The sequence below is a fragment of the Scatophagus argus genome, chromosome 22, assembly GCF_020382885.2.
Source record: "Scatophagus argus isolate fScaArg1 chromosome 22, fScaArg1.pri, whole genome shotgun sequence".
NCBI lineage: Eukaryota > Metazoa > Chordata > Actinopteri > Scatophagidae > Scatophagus > Scatophagus argus.
Window position 1 is genome coordinate 11,961,047 of NC_058514.1, and position 23,973 is coordinate 11,985,019.

General features: G+C 40.0%; 1 protein-coding gene across 1 annotated transcript in view; it reads right to left on the reverse strand.

Annotated features, from left to right (window-relative positions):
- Nucleotides 1-6,021: 6,021 nt before the first annotated feature.
- The window catches only part of LOC124053377 (copine-8), a 79,796-nt gene continuing 61,844 nt past the window's right edge, over nt 6,022-23,973 (reverse strand). The window contains exons 14-20 of the mRNA XM_046378468.1: nt 21,006-21,052; nt 20,008-20,189; nt 18,991-19,118; nt 17,011-17,113; nt 15,238-15,295; nt 15,008-15,081; nt 6,022-11,586 (exon numbers count right to left, since the gene is read on the reverse strand). Coding sequence (XP_046234424.1) covers nt 11,398-11,586; nt 15,008-15,081; nt 15,238-15,295; nt 17,011-17,113; nt 18,991-19,118; nt 20,008-20,189; nt 21,006-21,052 — 781 coding nt within the window. The 3' untranslated portion in view covers nt 6,022-11,397. The remainder of the gene's footprint in view (nt 11,587-15,007; nt 15,082-15,237; nt 15,296-17,010; nt 17,114-18,990; nt 19,119-20,007; nt 20,190-21,005; nt 21,053-23,973) is intronic.

The following is a 23,973-nucleotide window of genomic DNA, read 5'->3' on the forward strand; positions in this document are numbered from 1 at the left end:
AACTTCCAAGGCAGTGAGGTTCCTAGCACCCCATGCATCTGCCTCCTGTCTCACTGCATAATGGATCGCCGAGGTGGAAACACACTGTCACACACACGCACGTTTGCACACGGTTAGAGCCACACTGAAACACTCAGCTGCGATGCATTATGTATCAAGCCAGGTTGTGCAGTAACAAGTGGCTTCATATGTACTGCTAATTCAGACAAAGGCAAAGGTTTCTCTCTGTGTGTGTGTGTGTGTGTGTGTGTGTGTGTGTGTGTTGCATCCACACATTAAACACAGCAAGCACAATAGAAACTATTAGTCAATTGCATGGACAAGTTGGTATTTTGTCTCACTTAACCCTGCTGGTGTTGGTGTTTGTGGACTGTAAATGAAGAAGCATGGTGTTGCAGCTCAGCTTCCTCTAACTGTGGATTTAATTTGATCCATTTCAAATAAACAGAAATGAAAGAGAGCCTATGCATTTTTTCTGCATCACAGATCTCATTCTCTTTTCTGTTACGCCTCCATTATCTTCAGATCACGGTTTAATCGTGACCTAACCAAACTCTGTTTTCTCACAATCACTACTTAATCGTCCCATTCTGTGCTAATGATTCAAAAGCAAATTATTCATAAGCAATTGTTTTCTTGAGATCGTGACTTAATTAGACTGCAGGTAGACACTGAGGAGGGACGTTGAGGGAAAAGACAGTGAAGTAGATGACTCTATGCTGTACTACCTGTTACCATGACGCTGAAACTGTTTTAAACAAGTGTCAAAATAACTTTATCCTATAAGTGTCACAGTAGCAACAGTAGTGGGATGTTTTGGAATGAAAGCATTTTCAAGTTATCTATGTAAAATATTAATATAAAATAATAATATAAAATTTAGTAGCTTGCTAAACTAGTGCTAATTAGCACTAATAACAAATCCCAGCTGAAGCTGAGAGAAATGTTGTCCTTTCAACTATGGAAGAATATGGTGGCACACACAATGTAGTAGTACCCAGTACCAACACAAGGGCTAGAATCAGTTACAGAAAGGGATAACTTTTATTGTGAAGGTTTGTTTTTCATAATAAAAGCATCTTTCATAATTTATTCAGTAAATTCATCAGTGTGGTGTGGAAGAACTTGACCTGACCTCAATCCCATCCAACACCTTTGGGATGAACTGGAATGGAGACTGTGAGCCAACATCAATGTCTGACCTCACAAATACTCTACTGCATGAATGGATGAAAATTCCCACAGAAACACAAAAACAAAATCTTATGGAAAGTCTTCCCAGAAGAGTGAAGCTTGAGGACTTCAGCTTTCAACACAAAGTCTACGTTCTGTGGGTACGGGTACAGAGCAGGGATGATCTAAACAAAGACACTACTGGGTCATATGGTGAGAAATGTAGGACCAAGAGTTTTTCAAGGCTGACCCATACAAGAGAATAAAAGTCAGGTTATCTGAGTGGTGACTGCATCGTGTTTGACCATTCTCACATCAGGATGAAAGTTTTAGTAGAATAAGAAAAGTAACACAACAAGAAGGAAAATAAAATTCAGCATTAAATGTGACATTGCCCACATCTCTGCTTTTAACAAAAATAGAAATCTTATTTGAACATTACACAGTCTGTCAGAAAAACAATTTTACAGCACAAAATCCATCTTTAAGTAGAACACATGAACCTGTATGTGCCATCTCTCAGCACCTTTAAAAAAAACAATTACAGCATTTGAAGTAAGCTTTCTATTTATATAAGAATGGTGGGAGTTCTGTGGGAGGAGTGGCCAAAACATGTGTTTTGTTTTATTAACGGCACACAGTAATTATACAACCTGCCCACATTCACATGAGTGTTTCTAGCATGCCGTCTGCAGAAGTTTGACGTCGTCTGGGGAGGTAGGATGTGTGTGAGAGGTGTCCTGATGCCACCTTCAGGTTTAGAAAATGCACTTAGTATTGCAACGACCACCTGAGTCACTTTTCTTTTTAGAATATCATAACAATAATAACAATAATAATAATAATAATAATAATAATAATAACAATAATAATGAATAAATTGTTGGGAATATTCAAATGAGATCCAACTTTAGCTCGGTCTCTGTGGCAGGTTGCTAAGCTACAGACTGTGTCAGGAAGCGACAAGCGAACATAATTACAACCCTGGTTGACAGACACCGACCACAGTGTTAATTAGTTACTCAAGCATTAAGACATTGAGTGTTTTTAAAGGAAAAAAAAAACCCTCACATGACCTTTTGTATCAACTAATTACCACATAGTTATTTGGCAAATAAGTATTTAAACAATTAGGGAGCGACGGAATTATTTCTTGCTCCTTGCAGTATGGATTTTATCATCTAAGTGCTGAGAATTGTGGTTCTGTATACTTATGTTTGTTTAAGTTGTGTTATTTTTTTTAGCATTTTGAGCAGTTTTGGGTCATGAAAACACATGCCAGATTGAACATTATTATGTCTAAAAGGGACACAAACACACATATAAAAATACAGTCAGTTAATAATCGAATTTGTCTCCAGAGCTGCTCATTTCCTCGTGGTGTAGCTCGCTCTGTTAATGAGCTGTGTTACTCCTGTGCGGTGTGTACGTGTTTTTGTGCATGTAGCATGTTGTTTGTTTTGTACTCACAGTCTCTCTCTCTCTCTCTCTCTCTCTCTCTCTCTCTCTCTGTCTGCATTAGATGTTGATTGACAGTGATATTAGCACCTTTCCTTCACTCTGCCTCTGCTCGCCCCTCAATCAGCCCATCCATCTCCTCCCTTGGCCTCAAGGGACGTTGAGGAAATAAAGCTATTTAAAGCAACCTGAGGCATGCACAAGGCTCTCGTGTTTGTGCAGAAAGGCAGCCAATCGCCTTTAAATTATAAAAGCAATTATAAAAGCATATAGCATGTGAAAATCTTCATCCACCTTCTCCTCTGCACTTTAATTCTTATAAATTCTAAAGATAGCTGATGATTATGGGTGGTAATTATGTGACATATGACAAAATGTGGATAAATAATATCTTAAATTCTAGCTTGACAGTGATGGCATCAATGCCCACATGCATTTTTGACCCCAAAATTGGCTTTTTGGTGATCTTCGGAAAATCATGAAGCAGATAATGTTTATGCAGATGCAGGCAGCAAAGAGCTGTAAACGTCGGACTGATGGCCACATTTCAAGGCACATCATTACAAAGGGGGGAAAAATGAACACAAATTATCAAAAACTAATAACCATCAGTGTTTGTAGTGTTTTCTTGACTGTGTTTGTCTTGTTTTCGTGCACCGACTGCTGTGGTTTTAAAAACTCAGGAACCTTGGCCTCAGGTGAGAAATCAACAAGATACATGACAGCTGCTGGACTGGTTTGAAGGGGAGAGGGGAGCTGATGAAAGGCGTCGTCACCTATTTCTGCTCGCCAGCGATTGTTGTTTATTTAGTCCTGAATGTTAAATGTAACAAATGAAAGACAAGTACACGGTATGAACTTTCAAGTGAAACGGTTTTTTAAAACGATTCTTTCAAAAACACGAAGGTGGCGTTTTCTTTTCGTTAATATTTATAGATGTCAGAAGAAAGTCAGGATTTTAGCCCTTAACGCCAAATTCAAAACACCATGTTTCATCTGCAAATCAGCTGTCTGCACTTAGCCATGCAACAGCTCATGCTGTTAGGACATATATGTGCTTTTTAAACCTGTCGCAGGAGATAAATTAGATGTGACTTCCTCTCTCATGTCTCAATCTGCCTCAAGAAAGACTCAGAAGGAGAAATCACAGGAACTGAAATCAAAAGGGTTCACTTAAACCCAACTAGAAAAGAAAACAAAGTACAACCCAAACCATGTAATGTGACACACACAAAAAACAAACCAGTGACTGAGTGGCTGCTGCTGACTTAAGTAATATAGTGTGTAATCAGACCAGGTGAGCTGAGTTTCCCTGATGACTCCACAGTCACGTCCTGCAGGAAATACTAAGTAGAAAGTAACAACAAAACCAATAATGTTCTGTTTCTCCATTAAAATCTAGACATCTTTTGAGATGTCTTGTTTATGTCTGCATCACATTTTAAAACCTCTTGAACAGAGTGGTGTGCTCTGCCACAGCGGTTGAGGTTCTCATTAATATTCAGTAGGTTGAGTTTAGTTTTTCATGGACAAAGTAAATGTATAGTTTTTTCCCCCCTTGGCAGTAATTTTCCATGAGTCTCTTCCAATTTTCCATGGAATTTCGGAATATTTGAAAATATGAAAGCAGAGTGCAATTTACATCAAGACAAAGAAGAACGTTTTCCCTTTATGTACTCACAGTCTTGCCACCCACATGTCCATGAATAAGCAAAAAATAAAAAAAAAATACAAAATGAAAAAAAGAGATTTTATTTTTGCCAATATGGAATCCTTCCATCTCTGCTGTCTTATTTTATATGTACATGTGCAAACTTCATTTGAGCTCTAATTTCACGTCACGTCATGTGGCAAATCCACAATTTCAGGCTTGATTTTTTTTGCAGGCCAAATGTGATGCAAACTGAGTGAATTTGTTTTGCAAATATATGCAAATATTGATGTGTAATAAGACAAATTCATCAGCCAATTTTGTCTGTTCTCTAAATTCCTGAGTGCATTTATGAAGGGACAAATGGATGGGCCAGCAGCTGACATCTGTCTAATGAACACAAGAGGGTTGATAGTGATTGATTGGGCGTCTGTGGACAGCAGGACGCTGTGTGCGCACTTGATTACATCTGTTCATGATACTGTCAGCCAATGTTGACATGTTTACTGTGGGTGTCTCACTTTTTTAAAATGCAAAGACAAGCCATCATTCTGAAATGTCTGCTACGTGTTCAAGGCCACACTAACAATCTGGAAAGTTCCACTCCCTTAAATAAACACCCATGAGTACTGTAAAGCTTTATTGTTACTTTGATATCTCTTTGTTGATGGCCTCCATGTTGCTTCTCAATGAGATAATTGGTAACATATTGTTGACTTTCCATCTTCTGGGCTGTTTACCAAAGTTTATCAAACCTGTTGGTGACAGCTTGTGCATGACAAATCAGTTTGTTATTAAGTCAGAAACAGATGCACGGCGAGTTTGAAGGAATAACACTAATTGCTAATTAGTGAAATGAAGTTACCATGCAAACAGCAGCTCCTATAAGGAACGTGAGGTAAAGGTTCGTACATGTGAGCCGGCCATGTGGCGTCTTGCTTAACAGTGAGAAGCAACAATATGAAACATCCACTCAACATTTTACACGTTTAAAATGATTTCATGCGTGTAGAATCAAAAGAGAAACAAACAGAGAGGCCAAGTGTGTTCTGATGCTAAGCAAAGCTAAGCTAAGCATCTCCAGGCCAAATCCTCTTATTAAACCCTCAGCCAAAAAGCATATGAGCGTATTTTCCAAACAGCCAAACTATTTCTTCAAAGTTTAACTGACTTTTCTTAACCTCTCTCAGAGCAGCAGTAGGAAGGCATTCACCCTGTAGGCCTGCTGTCACTCTGAGTGGCAGCAGTGAGACTAAGAACATCCTTAAATGCAGATGACAACAAGCTGGATCGTGACTTTTGAAAATCAGGGATCTCAGCAGCTGTCAATGTACTCGCTGAGTTATCGAGTGTTGATGAAGAACCCTATCAACCCCCGGCAGACAAACTGTACAAATTTGGGTATTTTCGTGACAAGACATTGACAATTTTGCTAATTGCCTCTTCAAATGTGTGTAGGTTGATGTAGGAAATAGTTTCCACCCCAGCAGGCGGATGACAGATTGAGGTTTACACCAGGAATGATTTCGAGAAGGACGCACCAGTGACACACCTTTGAAATGAGTAAATGTCACGTTTCGAATGTCTTTCAGCAGCATTTAGTGCCTTGCTCACAGCTAGCGGTTCAGTGTCTGCAAGCTTTATGTGTTTTTGGTGTGTGAAGAGCTCAGCGTAATATAATTATCCTGTCAGAGAAGAAAACCACTCATTAGTCATAAAAAGCTACGAGAGAGACAAGCTCCAGCAAGTTTTGTGTTTAATATGAATATTTATTTAAAAATCAATAGTTCGATACAGAAATAGTCTTCTATTATATGTATTATCAGACAATCAGGACTTCAGCCATGCTTTCTCTGATTAATCACGGTTTCAAAAAAGTACAAGATCATTTTTTTTCCATAATTGAACTTGTGCAAAGAAAATACACTAGAAAGCAATAAAAACACTGACACAAAATAGATAACGATTAATTCCTTTAAACAATTCGTTTTTCTGAAGAAGGCATCGCACAATTCCAAGAAAATCAGTGAAAGATTTAAGGCCATTTTGTACAGTTAAATTTCATATAGAGTTTTATATTTCAAAACACTCAGTTTTTAACAAAAGGAACCGGTGCATCCTTTGTAAAACTGTACATGCAAACATAGTGCACATTATTAAGAAGATATGACAAGCATACAATATATTATTTGGATAGTTTTAGTAAACAAAGATCTTATGTGTCTTAACACCTCACATGGTCTATTAAAACACACTCATAAAGGTGCCACACAGACACGCGCTCACACACACACGCAGAATATATTTATATCAAACACATTCATGCACACACAGACCCACACACATACACATACACACACTCTACTCACACTTTTATGGGGCTTTGCAAAGTTAGTGAGCTCATAACAATACTAAGAATAATAATGAAAACTGGCACCAATGACTATGGCAATAATGTGTATATGTTTGTGTTTCTGGGTATGGAAGCAAACAAAGGCCAAAAACTTAAAATGTAATCAACTGACTGACATCAACCATGTCAGTGAAATATTTTAATTTGAAACCCATCCATGTGAGTTAAAGTGGGTTGAATTCCCCTCTTTGAAGGTCATGTCAAATAACCTGATTTAGTTTTAATTTTTAGATCAGGAATAATCAATCAATTTCAAGCAGCTTGAATATAGTTGTTTGGACAATACATTTAAGTTGTGGGTATTTCAAATCCATAAATTCAGATTTTTTGATTTCACAGTAAAATATTGAACTGCTATAAATTCTGTAATATTTGTGTATCCACCTCCTCCCTCTGTACAAATATGAAGCCAATATATCTTGGATAAGAGTGTTGCCATTTTGAGCTGGTGACGTCATTTGGAGCCAGAGCCTGTGCAGTACCGGCTGAATGATAAGAACTACCTAACGTGACAAAAACCATCTTTGGGAATCCTTTGAGTTTTAGTTTGGCCACTGTCTTTATGACCAATGCTGCAGCCACCCACCAGTGGTAGATCAAGATGTTTTGGCTACACTTTTGAGGAGCAGTTAAGTCATCTGTCTTTATGTAAAGTCAATGACATTAAGTAAGAGATGCATTTTACTACCCTGACAGGATCTGCAGAAGAACAAGTGACTCAAGACAGGAGGTAGTTATCTGTTCAGATGGCATGACATTGATATGGGCACCATATACACGGTGTACATACTACAAGAACATCCTGGTTTTGAATCTGACCAGCCAATTATCGAGTAAAAAATGTCAAGAAATACAACAGAGATGATGACACACTCTTCCTTTTACAAATGAAAACGTGAATTCATGAACAATTTAAAAAACAAACTCTTTGCACTACACTCAGGGGTCTGCCACTTCAGCTTTACTTGGTCTGGTATGACCGGTAGTTTACTTATATTGCTGCATGACTGGAATTACTGAGTCAGTTTAACTCTTCTCAACTTGTGTACAATTTTAGCAATAATATATAGCAGAGGCAACAAAAATAAAATTGAAGCTGTAAGAAACCATAGTTTTCCTCGAAAATTACACTGTAGTTGTCACTGAAGTCCACAATGGCTGCTGCACAACACTTAATTTTATCTTCTCATACAGAAATGCGTCTGTACTGAAAGGGATGCCTGCTAAATTGTAACAAAAGACTAACATCAAACGCTGAGCCGACTCCAAGCAGGTATCCTCACCTTCCACAAATATCTCTTCTCTGCATTTTCAATCAACAAAAGCTACAATAAATCCAGCTCTGAACCCACCATGTTAGATCTCCAACAGTTTGGCAGATGTGAGTTTTACAGTATATCTGCTGAGGCAGTAATGAGCTCCTTATTTTGACCTGCAGTCCTAATGATGTGTCCAGCTAGGCTTTGAAAACAGTGGGAGGCTGCAGGAGTGTGACGGCAAAGGCTAAGCAAACACACACACAGTCAGACAGTTAGTTCAACCATATTGGCACTGTGCTACAGTCGCAATACGGGAGAATTAAAGAGATGAATCTAGGAATATCAAGCAACTAGACAAGGCAGCAATGGATATTCAAAACAAAAAATGTAATTTACAAGTAATCATGTTCAAGCACTCTACCATGAAGTCTTCAACAATGTTACTTTGCAGAGCTACGAGCAGACTTTTTGGTTGGAAATAATCAGAGTTTAGAAAAGATTATGAAAGAGAGCATATTTATCGAAAATATGGATTGAAATATGAAGTGAAAATTGAATCTTTTCACATCACTTTAAAGAATTTGATGATTATGAAAAGGGAGGAAAGCACAGACTGTGTGATGTTAGCTGGACATTTTCCTATGCGTAACTTTGTGCAGGAATTCAGAAGAATTCAGTATAACATGAATAAACCCTTTAACATTATGACAAAGAAACAAATAACAACTGGTCATACCACACTACTACCAGTGTACTGTGGTCAAAGTCTGAGCCACAGTACTAATGTCAGCTAGTAAATGGTGCTGGGCTGGTTTCATTCAAAAGTCTCAAAAGTTTTGTAAGACATCAGAGCAAGTCAGCAGAGTAATTCATATCCATAAATTACATATATTGATTAAGTTCAAGTATGGAAAGTGAACTGTTGTTGTGTATCAAGAAAATACTGGATTAATGATTATCAATGTAATCATTTGTATTATCAAGATTTAGAACACTTAAATTGTTTGTAAAGTAAACAGACAATATAAAGAACATTACACTGTCTGCTGCGTAATCACATACTGACAGTCTGGTTTTATCTGATAGGCAAATGTGTAGAAATGAACTGTGACATCTGGAAACATCAGACCTACTATATATAAATGCTTGTCATAATTATGCTCTGCTTCACCATAACTTATTTAAGACTACTTCCAAGTGTCTACACAACAAAAGCCATGTAATTCGCTCACTGTCCAGTAACTGTTCAAATGTTCCACATTATTTTTAAGACTTAATCATTTCATCTAATGTTGTTTTGAACGATGTAGTTGTTTCACACAAACTCTCATTCATGTTTAACATTTTCACTCATCCTTGAAACACACTTCCATCACAACACCGAACAATCCTTCCACAACTGTGACAAAAAAACAGAAACTCTCATCCTCGCTTGATGTTAAACTAGAAATCTGTTGGACGGGAGTCACACAAATCATTCTTTTCCACATGACTGGCACATACAAATACACATCATAAAAACTAACATATAAAAAGCTATATCAAAGCTAAAGGTACAATAATAATTAAAAAAAAAAGGAACAAAAAGCCAACATAGGGAAAGTGTGTTTTTCTCTGCATTTTTGACCACTGGGCTCTTTATGCTCAAACAGCTTTTTGTTTGAGAGCAGCTGCTGTCGTTTTAAACATGGGGCAGGGATGTGGTGTTAGACAACACAATGAGACGAAACCCCTGGACATGTGGCATCCTATTGCCAAGGCAGTTTGGAGGAGGACAGAGACAGAGACTTAGAGAGAGAGAGAGAGAGAGATAAAGTAGCTATGCTTCCACCAAGAAGTCAAATACATACTGTGCAAAAATACGAATAAAAACCCTTCAACATTGCACCATTTAAACCTTCAACAACTTGCTTCGAGCAAACAAACTGGCATTTCTGTGTAAGAAACTAAGATATTTATTATTAAATACTGATGCTAATGTTGACCATACTTTAAAAAACCACAAGAAGAGTCTACAGCAATGTTAGCAGCTGTATAAGCTGTTCTGAGCTAAATGCTAACATTAGCATGCTTACAACAATGTTACCATGCTGATATTTAGCACATACCATGTTTATCATGCTCACCATCATAGTCTAGTACCTTAGCATGCTAACAATTCCCAATTAGCACGGAACACAAAGACTGATGGGAATGTCGTTAGTTTTTGGTCATAAATCAAAGCAGTGGCCAAATTAAAGTTGAACCCATGATGTTGAAAAAAAGGCTGGTACAGATATTTTAAATTTCAGATGTAACTTTAAACAGTGAATGTGAACCATTTATAAAAGCCATCTCTCTCCTGATGAACATAAAAACGCTGCACTTTCTGTTCAGCTCGTCTTTTATAACTTGCAAAGAAAAGTCGGATGGAAACACAGCCAGTGAAAGAGAAAAAGACATGTAAGAAAGGAGAGAGACAGAGAGAGAGAGACAGAGAGAGAGAGAGAGAGAAAAGCTGTAGAAGTAAGACAGACTTCTCAGGCCTGAGAGCAGTGCAGACAGACAGACAGGGTGTAGTGACAAATGGAGATACGGGCTGACAGACACTCACCCCCAACAGTCAGAGAGACAGACAGACAGATGAGTAGAAGAGGTAGTGCAGGGCCACTATATGCATGCACTTGACTGAGGCTACACTCATGCAAAAGGTTAATACAAACACCAGAATACAGTACGGTACGGTACAGTACAGCACGGTACAGTACGGTACAGAAGGGCTACCAGGACCTGCACTGCTGCTACCTGACACACATGCCAGGAGAGACAGAAAGAGAGGGCGAGTGAGAGTAAGAGAGAGAGTGAGAGAGAGAGTAAGAGAAAGAGAGAGAATATTCCAAGCTTCATATTGAAACTATGTGTATATAAAAGTATCAACAGTAAAAATCCTTGTTAGAGTTTACTGTAAACAATGAGTGAGTTGGAGAGAGATAGAAAGAGAGAGACAGAAGAAGTTACATCAGTCCAGTTATTTACAGAAAAGGTTCATTTAAGATCAAGATTCCTTTGTTTTGTCTGGAGACATTCTCTTTACAATGTTTCCCGAGAGTTGTCCCTCATTTCTTCTTCCTTTTTCTTTCTTCAGCACTTCTTCTCTTCCCAGCTTGAATTCATGCTCTCCAAACACTCTCCAAAGCCTGCCCAGGTTTCCCAGGCAAAAAAAAAAAAAAAAAAATCCAGACAGTAACAGGAATGCTTGACAGTGGAAGTAAACAGACTCTCATTGGCTTCTCCTGTCCTCAAAAGCGACACCCTCCTCGCCTGACATGCAACTTCCTGAACACGAGAAAACCCACCGTGATCCACGTCGACGAGGCACGGAGAGCGGCTTTAGGGAAATGGAAGTATTTCGCAAGTAAAGTTCAGCTAACCCCCGACTCCAAAACCTTTCTCCTTCCGGCTACTCATATCTGGGTTTGGAGGGGTTGTGCCGGCGGGGTGTATGGAGGGGGTGCTGGCAATGGCTTGATCCCGCGGGTCCTCATGTAGGAGAGGAACTGGTCAGGAATCTCGGCCAAGACGTCTTTGGCGAGTCGAGCCATGCTCAGGATGTGGTTCCCCGTCCGGTCGATGTAGTCCCTAAATGGGACAAACTGAGAGGGAAGAACATGAGTTAAAATGATATTATGAAAAGAAGAAGAGCTGGGAAACACACACTGGGGAAGGGGGGGTGGAGAAGAGGGCTTGTCCAGCCAGACAGTGATTTTCCAGCCATAGCTTAGCATCACCATAATACCATAGCCCTAACCCGATCACAGCGTGCATAGGGCTGTAATGACAGAGATTTGTATGTTTTAAATCACTTTTACAAAGCCATAAGAGCAAAAGTGTAAGGAGTGGATCGACTGTGTGTTCTTGTGGTTTAACCTGAGCTCTAAACATTAGCACATCAGGTGGCTAACTAGTAATCCAAGTGTTTATTCCAAGGTCACCGAACATGAAAGGGTCCTCAATTGGTGAGGATGCTGGCTTTTAATAGGCTATACTGTGTGTAGTAATCAAGTGCACGTGTGCTGTGCGAGAATGGAAAGCTTTTACTGGCATAGCAACGGTAACTCATGAGAGGAAATAACCAAACAAACGATGACTGGAGATATGGTTTGAAGAGAGGGAAAATGAGGAAAGTCACATCGATGAACAAAAAAGTGCTGAAAAAGAACTTCAAAGAAAGAATTCAAATCAACACAATTCGGCCCCTTTATTTCACGTTACGTTGTTCACTATTTTAAGTGGAAGAAGCTCATGAAGTACAATCATCTCTTCAGCCTAGATCACGTGCAGCTACAGAGCAGAGAGTCTACCCTAATTACGACGCTGTAGAATGTCAATACTTTCTCCAAAACATCACTTGGAGAAAAATCTGATCCCTAAGGTCACTGAGATAAGCAGAAAATGTGGATATGAAGAATGTACAAAAAGCTGAAAATTTCAGGCATTAAAGCTTGCTGGCACCAGTCCGGGCTGCTGATGGTGGTGAAACTGAGCAGCAGAGGGATGGGAGATGGGCACAGAGCCAGCAGCTACATACCAAGACCCAGTTAGCTCGAGCAAATGTCTGGGATTTCTGGGATCCAACACTGGGCTGAAAATATGCTGGTTCAAACAGAGGATCAGCATTGATAATTCTCACAACAGCAAATTTAAGAACTGGCTGGTAGCCAATCTGAAATCTAATTGATATTGTTGGCTTTTGGCTATTTGGCATACATACACAGAAGCATAACACCTAGAGATGCACCAGTCTGACTTTTTCTGTCCTGATTCCAACTCAAATACCTCACCAGAGGACCCTTACTGTCAGCACTGACGCCAGTGGTCTCTTATTCACAAAGATAAAGTCTGTATATCACACTGTGTGGAATTCACTGGGATCCTTTTGTGAGCCAATATGATGCCAGGAACAGCTATGGTGCTACAAACTGCCTCAGCCAGGAGTGACTTAATAATAGAACCGATTCAGCCTGTTATATCACAGTTTACTGACCAGCTTAATGCTTCAAACGGCTGTGAATTACTCTAGTTATGTGCACACTGTCATCTTGTGCATCATACAACTAAGTATTACTACATTGTACCTCTAATTAAAGTGATTTACGTACTCTCTTCTCAGATTTCAGCAATGAACCTGAAATTAAGTACGATGATGAATGATTGCCAAAACTTGAATTAAAATTAAGCACAATCTAAGAAAAAAGACTCAAGCTGTGCCGTCACTCCACCTCAAAACTGACACTGAAGTCCCGTTCTTATCCAGACTAACATTCTTTTAATGTGCTGTTAAAGGAACGTTGGACACATGTTGCTGTTGACTTCTTGAACCATCAGGCCACCTGGCTATGAGTCATTATTTACATATCAAGACTGTTCAATATTGCTGAACGAAATGAGGACGGATATGAGGACACCTTTGTTTCATTTACTTAATGAGCTGCTGTCACCTACAATGACGAGACCATATGAGAGGGCAATTTGTGCTGCAAAAAGTAAACCTTGCCATGTCATGGGGTTATTGGCTAGCTGGTAATGAGAGCCTGTCGGCAGAACTGGTGTGATGTTCCAGTACTAAAAACTTAGTTTTACACCATGTCCAGCTCTACTCTACGTGCATGTGTACTTCAGCTTGTTAAAAAGCCAACTAACAAGCGTGCCTCCCTCGCCCATGTGGGCTGAGGGAGGCTGTGAGGGAGCAAGATATGACAGCAGCAGTATAAAGGTCATGGAGGAGCAAAAAAAGACAGCAAACAAACAGCTCACTCTGAATGTTTGCATTTTTTCTCTTTGTCTTAATGCCAGGCAATGAAATAAGTGTGAAAAGCAATGCTTGACAAAAAAAACAAAAGATGTGAGAAAAAGGATGAATACATGGAACGGATGATTGACGTGGAACGACTAATGATTTGTTTACATTTTATCTGTTTTCCAGTCAGCAGGGATCCACTTCATATCCCAACCTCTACATGGGAGAATTTCAGGGAAGAGGCGCCAAAGACAACAAAGTAAAAAGGCTGTTGTGATTGTACCAGCTTGGTGAAAAAATCTTTTTACTTTCGTCCACAGTGCACTGCAAGGTCCCTTCTGTCCAACTGACAGCGAACCCCAGTCTGCCCTGTGGGCTTTTTAACTCGTACATTAGGCTGGGGTTACAGCCGAGGGTCTCTGCTCATCCACTTTAATGAGGAAGATACAGAGAAACAGCGATTTGGCAGTCTCTTCACAGATACTGGGGAGTATGCCATTTTCTCATTGCACTTGTGTGTGTGTTGTGCACTTGTGTGTCCATCTTGCCATCTGTGGTCTGGTACATCACAGGGTCCAGGTGACCAGGTGTCTGTCTGCATGGACAGAGTTGAACAACCCGGGTTGGACTCAGGTGTTTTCTAGCCACTCGCCTTTAATAATACAGAGACAAGGCAGGCACACAAGCTTCTGCATCTCCAAATAAATAATCTGCAAAGTGAGAAATGTCCCCCTGATGGTCTGTCTAAAATCTTCCAACGTACACACGTCACTGACTGAGTTTTGAGACCGTTGGATAATTGAGCTCACAAAATGATCAAGATGACTCGCAACAGACTTTTGATTGAGGTATATTTTACTAAAAGTGGATTATCAGCCGGGCAAAGTAGATAACCGCTCTCAAAAGCTCCAGGCTTGCTGGGTGTCAACATGTGCTGATTTAATTCTGATTTTGTTTGGGAATATGCACCACTAAACCATCTATTGTCATAATAAGAGAATGAAATTTCTAAATTCATGCATTCAGCTGAATTACCTGGGGACAGGACGTCTTTTAGGTTTCATTTACACAGGCTTAATAGGGGTTGAGCAGCTAATATCTGTCTCGGTGGTGTCCACTTGATTCATTTGGTCAGGATGGTTCAAAAATTCCTCTCAAATTCAGTATCATGTTTAAAATAAATAAGTTTCCTCAATACAGATAAACAAAGGATCTAGACCACCTTTAATGTTTCATTACTGTGGAAAATGGTTTGAGAGAAAGTCACAAGTGTGTACCTGAACAATGTCCCTCTCAGCGTATCTTCCTCTGGATGAGATTCTAATTTCATCGCCGTCCAACTCAACCATGGCTAAGGAGATACACAGATGAAACAAAATACACATCAGCATTATTTATTATTGTTGTCAAAAAGAAAAAAAGTACAAACAAACAGGACCAGCAGCTCACAAACAGCAGCAGAAGTTTCTTATATGTAAATATTATTCACAAGTTCTTGTTGTCTTACCATCAAATTCGGCAGGTCCAACCCCCACGATGATGATCGACATTGGCAGACAGGAGGCCTGCAGGTGAGGGGAAGAAATTTAAAATCTGATCAATTTCTAAATATTAAGACAGTTGTGAAAAGCTGCTCATGCTGGTCGTTAACAAGATGAAGATGAGCTACGGGTTACCACATACAGCCTCTGTCTTCATCAGTAAACAAAGCATCAAGTGTCATGATGTGTTGACAACACATGCAGTACGCACAGGATGTGTAAACATTCGCGTGTGTTTTCCGCAGCACCTCCTGGAGTGCTGCGTGGGTCGAGACATCACAGCGAATAATATTAGAGACGGGCTCACTGACAGCTTACAAATGACATGTGTTCACTGTATGTGTGCTCCCCTCGATAAAGGTAAGTCTGTGCTGCCCCCTGCTCTTGTTTTCTCCCCCATCCCTTCGTCTCTCCTGTCTCCTTTTTCTCTCTCAGCCTCCTTTTCTCCTTAACATTTAACCCTTTCCCAACTTCTCTGTCTCTGATTCCTTAAAAAGTTCACTGTTCATTTCGTTTGCGTACTACATCGCGCTCTGCCTTCCCTCTGGAGCATGCTATGACTTGACAGTGATGGAGAGGACGGGTGGAGGGCGAATTACACGCTGTCAAAAGTGAAGGCGGCACAGCAAACACTGAAAAAAAAATAACAGTAGTACAGGCTCCCCGGTCACATCATATTTCTGTTGGCACTGCAAGACAGGATGGACATCCAGAGAAGAGTATAAATATGTGTGAATACCAAACATGTGAACAATTTCAATTAGCGACCTCTTGTGTTGGCGTAAGACTGCGAGGATCTGGCAGCTAATCCGTTGGTAAGGTCAACACTATGCGGCTTTGTTCCGTGTGGTAATTCTATTGTCAATACTTCTATAACCTGACAACGACCCGCCTAACAGCCTAATTAAGAAATACAGTCATAGCTCGTTTCTGGTTTTCATTCAAAGGCAGATTTTTGCTCTCAGGTGCAAAAAAAAAAAAAAAAAAAGGAACAAAGGAACTACACATTATGATATAAAAGAGCCTACTGCATAATAACTGCAAATGTTTTCCTTCTTTTCTTTTTGGTGATTAATAAAAAAAATATTTTCCTACTGTCCGATTCATGTCGAATATTTCAGTTATCTGTCTTAGGGTCTAACTTGATAAGTATCTGTCTTAATGACAGTATTTCTCTCTTCACTGATTTTGTCTGCTTTTTTGTACAAAATTTGCTTGCTAAGAGAAGATTTCTTAGTTTGGGTTGAACTGTACATTCATTGCATTTGAGATATATTATATAGACAAAACTATTGGGGCACATGACCTTTAAAACAACAGGGACTTTAATGGCATTCTTAATACACAGAAAGCTTTGCAGCTATAACAGCTTCCACTCTTCTGACCAGGCTTTCCACAAGATTCTGGAGCATTTCGGTAGGAATTTTTGCCCATTCATGCAGCAGAGCATTTGTGAGGTCAAGAGATGTGTCTGGATACTTTTGTCTATATAGTGTACAACAGCAAAGAGACACTTCATTGCTTGTGAATGAGGTGCAAAACAATTGTACTGAGAGATGTTTTGACACAGACACAAAGTCAAAGCTGGGTCAGATCCTGGAAGTAAAAGCGTGTCAGATCAGTTGCTTAAACCTGACACCCTGATCGCTGCCAGTCAGTGAGCTTTCATTTCTCAGCTGTGTCAGCCGCATGAACCCAGCATGCTGTCAGGTGTTAACAGCTACAGTACATACACTTACGTTGACAATTGACTCCTTGGTCTGGGCCATGTCTGAGATGACGCCATCTGTGATGATGAGGAGCACAAAGTACTGGGAGCCGTCCTTCACTGAAGCTGCATACCTAAACGAAAAACACACAAAACCAGATCAGTTAGTTAGCTCGGTTATTTCTGTGCTGCCTCTTTTGTTTACTATGATAATTCATTAGATTAGCATATTAAGCATCGTTCTGTGTAGTTTTAATTAAAGTACTAAGCTTGTTCTCATATTAAGTACACAAAAATAGTTCCCCGAAAATGATTTTTCTCATAAATGAATAAATGTCACTTGCCTCCCACTCAGGAGGATCTCAATCTGTCAAGTACTCTCTGTACTTCTATCTTTATGTCAATTCGATAGATCCTCAGCTCAATACGGTTTTTTAATTTCTCCTGCCATGTTAAGTGTGACCTTTAACTCCCATGTGAGTCATAAACATACCGTTACTGATATTTACACATCGAGATTATTGCAGTCGCTTCAGCTTCTGCTACTCTTCGCCTGGTCACACAGGGAGGTTAGATTGAAGTGCAAGTCTGCCTCCTCCCCACTGGAGCTACTGTAGCTGATATCTAACGGTCCAGAGTGTTGGATTTAGGGGAAAGGAATATACATTTTGATTTGTGCATAATCACCTGAAACTAAACCTTCTTCTTTTTCTTAGAATGAACCTTTGATACTACAGAGAGGGGGCAGGTCCACTTGAGTCCACTAAAGTAGCCCAGAACGGGCAAGAGAGAGGGCCTTTTGGAAGGTGAGGGGTGTTCAGTCACTTGCAGTCTGCAACCTCACCGCTAGACGCCACTAAATCCCAAACACTGGATTTTTCGGTGTCTCTCACTGTCAATGATCACAACACAGCAGGGACAGAAAGGTGGACACAATTAAAAATGCGAGAAGTTACTAAGCTGCATGTGGGAGTGAATCAAGAGAGAAGAGTGAAAGGGAGTTGGTGTTACTGAAATATGAAGGCGGTCAAAAAGCAAGGTAAGGGGGTGGAGGCGGGATGTAACATGTTGTAAGTGGGCTCAAAGTTGATAAATAGGGAGTGCAGCTGCAGAAAGATTCTACATATGACTACAGCACCTAGTTTTAAAAGTTTTTAATGGCGTTTTGTGTCTGGTACTCATTAAACTGGCCTGAAATGATAACTGAAGTTAAATCCTGCAGCAAAAACACAGATAATGAGATGTAGTCCGGCTAAGAGAGGCCCGAAACTTATGAGAAAATTTTAGTCAGCGTAAAGTTTGCTAACACATTTTTGAATACACTGTATTTATGGTTAAAACCTCATATGTTTTAAACTAGCAGACTGTTTTGTTTTTGCTGTGTGGATTACAACAACTTTCTTTGCCAGTCCTACTTGATATTTTAAATTGGCAGTATATAAGTGTACTTTACATTGTATATTTTTTGTTCTCTTAGGTTGCATTTGCACAGGAAGAGTGCATCAATTGCCAATAATACAAATCCACATAAAAAGAGTTAGAGAAGTAACCTAATGAGAGGCTTCACTTGAGTACTTGCATGAATAGCTCCTTAGTGTCTTTTTTTCATTTCACAGCTCTGTCTAGATCACAAGTGTCTATGTGGCTTCCCTGCAGCATAAATTATGCTCTCAACTTCTGAGAGACACAAACAAACATGCAATCAGCTGTCAGATACTTTCTCTGCTTGTGTCTTTAGCTTTTCTCTCTCCCTTGAACTCTTGTTCGCTACCTGGCAACACTCATTACACAAAACCTGAGAACGCATGCCGAGTGTCAAAAGTGGAGTGAAATGTACTCTGTGTTCTTTCATGCATACTCAAATGTTCTGAAGTTCATTATACAAGCAGTGATAGCAAATACACAAGTGTAAAACAATGTGCGTGTGGCATAATGAAGACTGTAACAACAACAAAAGAGTCTGTGGAAAAGTAACTGGTAGAGCTGAGGAATAGATGGACATGCTTTTTACCTGGCCACATGGTTGATGACGGGGGAGAAGTTGGTGGGTCCGTAGAGCTGAACTGACTTCAGACTCTGGTAGTAGGCTTCCATCACACCTTCAATGCCTGCACAGTACGGGTTCTGAGGGTTCCCGTTCTACACCAGAGACAGGAGGGGAGAGGAGAAGAGACCATCATTAGCCTGCATGATTAACTTCAGACGCATTGAGGAGAAACAGGTGGAACAAACAGGCTGAAGGAAAAAAAAGCTCTTAAGTTACATTAACTTGCATAATAAAGAATATTATTTTTCTCATGCATTCTTGGGACATGTAGGTTATGTCAGGCCTTTATTCCCCCAAACTTTTCATGCAATGCAGCACGGGCATAAACTTAAATAATAGCATTAAAAAGTCAAAAGCTGTAACTGTAGATCTAATGTATATATGTGTGTGTGTATATATATATATATATATATATATATATATATACACAGTATATAAACCTGTTATTTTCTGTTGTACAATGCTCACAATGTTGAGCGGTAAACTCTCCCACCTGTACTAAATGTACATACTGTACAATTTTACATTTAAGGTTTTTATTTTACCATATTTAATTTTACTCATTTTATTTACCTATTTTTGGTAGCAGGGACAAAGAGAATTTCACTGCACATTGTACTGTGTATGATCGTGTGTGTGACAAATAATCCTATCTTATCTTATCACCTCGACTTGTTTTATTCAGCTATAGGATTTACTTTCACACAATTTTATGCAAACATAAAATGACTTACAGGCTCTTGGTTGCATTAGAATTATCTTCAGGGAAATAATGTCACCTTTTTATATTGTCAGTCAGCCATTCAGTTAAGAAATATATACCTCACAGCAAAAACTCTGTGAAGAACATGTATTTTTATTTTTTGATGAATTCTACTAAAAAATGTGAGGTTGAGTAAAAAAAAAAATGCTGCTGGTTTTGATAAAGTCAGTGTTTCAGTTTTTTGAGTTTGGGTCATCCATCACCCCTATTGTTCGTACCAAGGCAAACTCATGGGAGATCCGTCCGTCAGGTGGCAGCTTGGCTCCGAACCCCAGCGCGGGAAACATCTTATCGCTGTCGTAGTCCTGGATGATTTCCCCTACTGCCTTCAGGGCCATGGCGTAGGCATTCAGCTGGTAGGGACTCATGTAGTGGAGGGAGGTGGGCTGGGCTGGGTTACCTGTTTGTGAGTAAGAGAGCACACACACTCAGAGGATACTCCACATAAGCAATTTTAGATTCTTTTACGGGGTGTTCCAGCACATCCAAGTTTCATCCTAGCATACATAAACACCTAAGCTTTAAAATTCCAAAGTAATAATGTCCAAAATTATGAAGTTAAAAGTATTTGTAAATATCCTTTTGATGAACAGAAAAAGTTAGACAATTAAATACCCATTTGTGTTTTAAATGACATGAACTGTCAGAGGTTGCGTTGGCCTAATGGTGCTTTATGATAACCAGAAGCCACTTGAACTTCAAAATGATTTTGATATTTTCATCAATACTTGTTCTGGTTCAGTACAGCAGTCCTTAAACAACCACCTTATTTCTCTGGTGGCGATTTTGTCATTATGTCAGGGATGGAAACGCTGCTTATTACTTTAATGTAATGTGAAACTTTTTTTTTTAAAGTCCCTGAATATGACTTTTTCATATCACTATTCAAGATGTGATTCATCATTCTCAATTGAGATTTTAGTGAGAGCCAGACAAGATCAAGCACATCTCAACCTCAGACATCAACACAGGATTTGGCTTTAATTCCACTGCTGGCTGTCCTGCCAGGACCGAGCTCAAGGGTAGATGGATAATGCAGTCCTTAATCACAGCATTCGTACCATGTTACTGCGCCGGGCTTTAGCTGCCAGGTGTGATGGAGAGGGCCATTAGAAAACACTTGATTCCCTATCTGCATATATTTGAATAAACGTTCTCAAGACACTTTGTGTATCTCTCATTGTGTGTGTGTGTGTGTGTTTACTGAGAGGCTCACCATTGGAAGCTGTGAAATCAATGGCCACAGTGAAGTTAATTTGGGTCCTGAGAAGACAAAATCAGAGAGATGATTAATTAATCAACAATCACTTTCCACTCTCTGTTTTCTCTCTTGCACACACACACACTTCTGTGATCCAATGAGAATCCTTCAGAAGAAATGAGCTGCAGACCTGATGAGGTTAAAGTGATCAATGTTTGAGAGTGCAAACAGAGTTCCTCCTGTCCTTTAGGTGCCACTGTGATAACAAGACAACAAGCTATTGGGCTTTCACACAGTGCATGACAGGATGGCACCACTCAGAGGAAAGTTGTTGCTTTTAAATGAAGAGCGCAGCTTCAGTCTGCTTGTATGCATGTTCCACTTTTATATGTGGCATGTGGGTTGCATACCAGTAAACTGCAATCACACAGGACATACAGTATTATAAAGAGAAAACCAGACAGAGTCTACAGCCATGCATTTGCTAATTAGTACTCAAGGGATCATCACCAAAGCCATCAGAATTCATCTTCAAGGAACAATGAATGTAGGCCTACCACATTTTGTGCCAATTCGTCTACTCTATTTACACGTTGAGATATTTAACCAGACAAGGTACGATTGTGAAGATCTCGCAGCGCAACAGGAAAAGTCAGGGCATCTCTGAAGTCAGTAGTACTGATTCTCTGGGGACCATGAATGTTTGCACAAAACTGTTGAGATATTCAGACTAGATCAAAGTGGTTGGCTTACCGTCCCTAGGGTTATGGCACAAACAACTCGTAAGTCACTATCCAAAATATTAGATCAGATTTAGCATCTTTATGAATTCTGCGTTTTGATTGCTGCTAATGAAGTTTAGATAGCAGCCTGTATGTAAAGATCAAGTGGTTCTGTATGACGATACAACCTAAAAACCCCTTATTCATGCCTCAGAGCCACAGATAGAGATGACGAAGAAGAAACATGATCACAGAGAGATGAAACAAGACAGAGACAAACAACACACCACAGCACCCAGCACGAGAGGGGGGCACGTCTCGCTCCATCGTAACATTTCCTGACTTGTTAACCTGCAGGAACAGGATGTGGTTAAGCGCTATGTCGGCCTGTCACAACTTTTTCACACCAATCCTCACCCGCTCCCACACATAAACACAGTCACAAACACACATAAAAGCCTCCCTGTCTACCTTGGACACATCTCCTGTTTTCAGAGAGTCAAACAGCCAGTAGCTCATCATCTTTGTCACCTCAGCAGGCCCTGTGAAGTGCAGGCACTGTGCCGTCCAGAGGGGACAGAAGGAGAAGGCGGGACAGCGGTAGGGAAAAGTTCAAGAGGCATTTTATGATCAGCTCACTTGTTTGGGGTTTTCAAAATGCAGGAAACACAGGGAGCATGTGCTGCCCTCTCATGTCAGTATGCAGTTTGAAACACTGGGCGGACACAGTGCACTTAAAAGCAAGAGAAAACGCCCTCACGAAGCATATTAAAAAGGAATCAGGGGACATGGGGTATAGTGACTGAGTACTGCTCACTGTGTCACACAGAGCTAACTATGTGTCTTAAGTCTTAAGGTTATGTGTGTGTGTCTGTGGTGGTGTGTCACTACATAGACATGGCCTCGCTGTAGTCCTGCTGTTTGTCACAGTTAACGTTACTGTTCATCAGCTGTAAACACCTTGTAAAGCTCATACAGCACAGTTAGCAGTGGGCTCCAGAGTTGTGTTCACGGCTGCTGAGGATGAATAAATCTCAGTCATGTACAATGTGGTTTTGCCACCATCATTTACCAAGCTTGCTAACGCTAATGCTATCGGCAGTGATGCGTGAGAGGCCCAGAGTGGGGTCACTGTCAGACAAATTAGACTGACCTGAACTTTCAAATCCAATCAGACACATACATGTTCATTTTGAGCAGAACTCTTTATGCACAATATGTGTATTGTTGAAAAAAATCTTTTGTGGTAACATCCTATGGTAACAATCTATCTGACTGCATCTATAAAACAAAAAATAATTCACTGTTTGGTTCTTCTTCAAGGTAGGGCATTTATCTGAACTACTTTAGCTTTGATTGGCTCAGCAGCAGAGACACATTCCCAGAACTGTTACATTTTTCATCCCACACCTGATGAAGTGGTGACTTTTCCCTGTTTTGAGACTCTTCTTTATTAGTGAAGGAAAGCCTGAAAAACAATCAGAAGATGTTCAAAATCACTGTCATCAGCCAAAGAGCAAAGCTCCTGTTAGCTGAATAAAATGTTTCCACCCAACAGTGACATTTTGTGAGGTGACAAAGGCTTAATTATATATTGCTTAAAAAGGTACATAATAAAAACATGAAGAAAGCCGCAGTAAATGAGTTTTTCTAAGGGACAGCTGCAAGGACAAGAGAGCAGAGAGGAGACCTGAGTGAATTCTGGTCCAGTTCCCCACACACAAGATTTAGCCTGGAAGTCTAAATTATTCATGGAGTCTTTCTCTGCCCCCCAATCTCAATGTGTCACGCACACACACCAAGTGTGTAAGAGGAACTCCACGACAAAACGTCTGAGAAACAAGGTGAACGGTTGGGAGGAATAAAAAATATCCAAACCACATCAGCAATCAGCAATGTGAGTCACAACATTAAGTACATTATGACAAGAGCAGAAACCGACAAAAACATAAAGGGCTTCACAAAAGAGGACATTGGCTGAGTACGATTCAGTTGCTGGATCATCGGCACTGATCATCAGTCCTCCTGTAGTTTGACTGTTGCAAGTGTGGGTCCACTGCAGTCATTAGCAGGATAAATTGAAAGCCAGCATCGGTTTCTTGCTAACAAAGTGGATATCATCATTAATGTCTGACACATTCATTTTGAGAATATTAATATCCAGATCAGAACACAGGACATTCTCCAAAAGGTCAACTCTGCCCTCTGCATTAATCACAAGAGAATTTGAATGAGACTGTGTATCGGCTCTTGGGATTTTT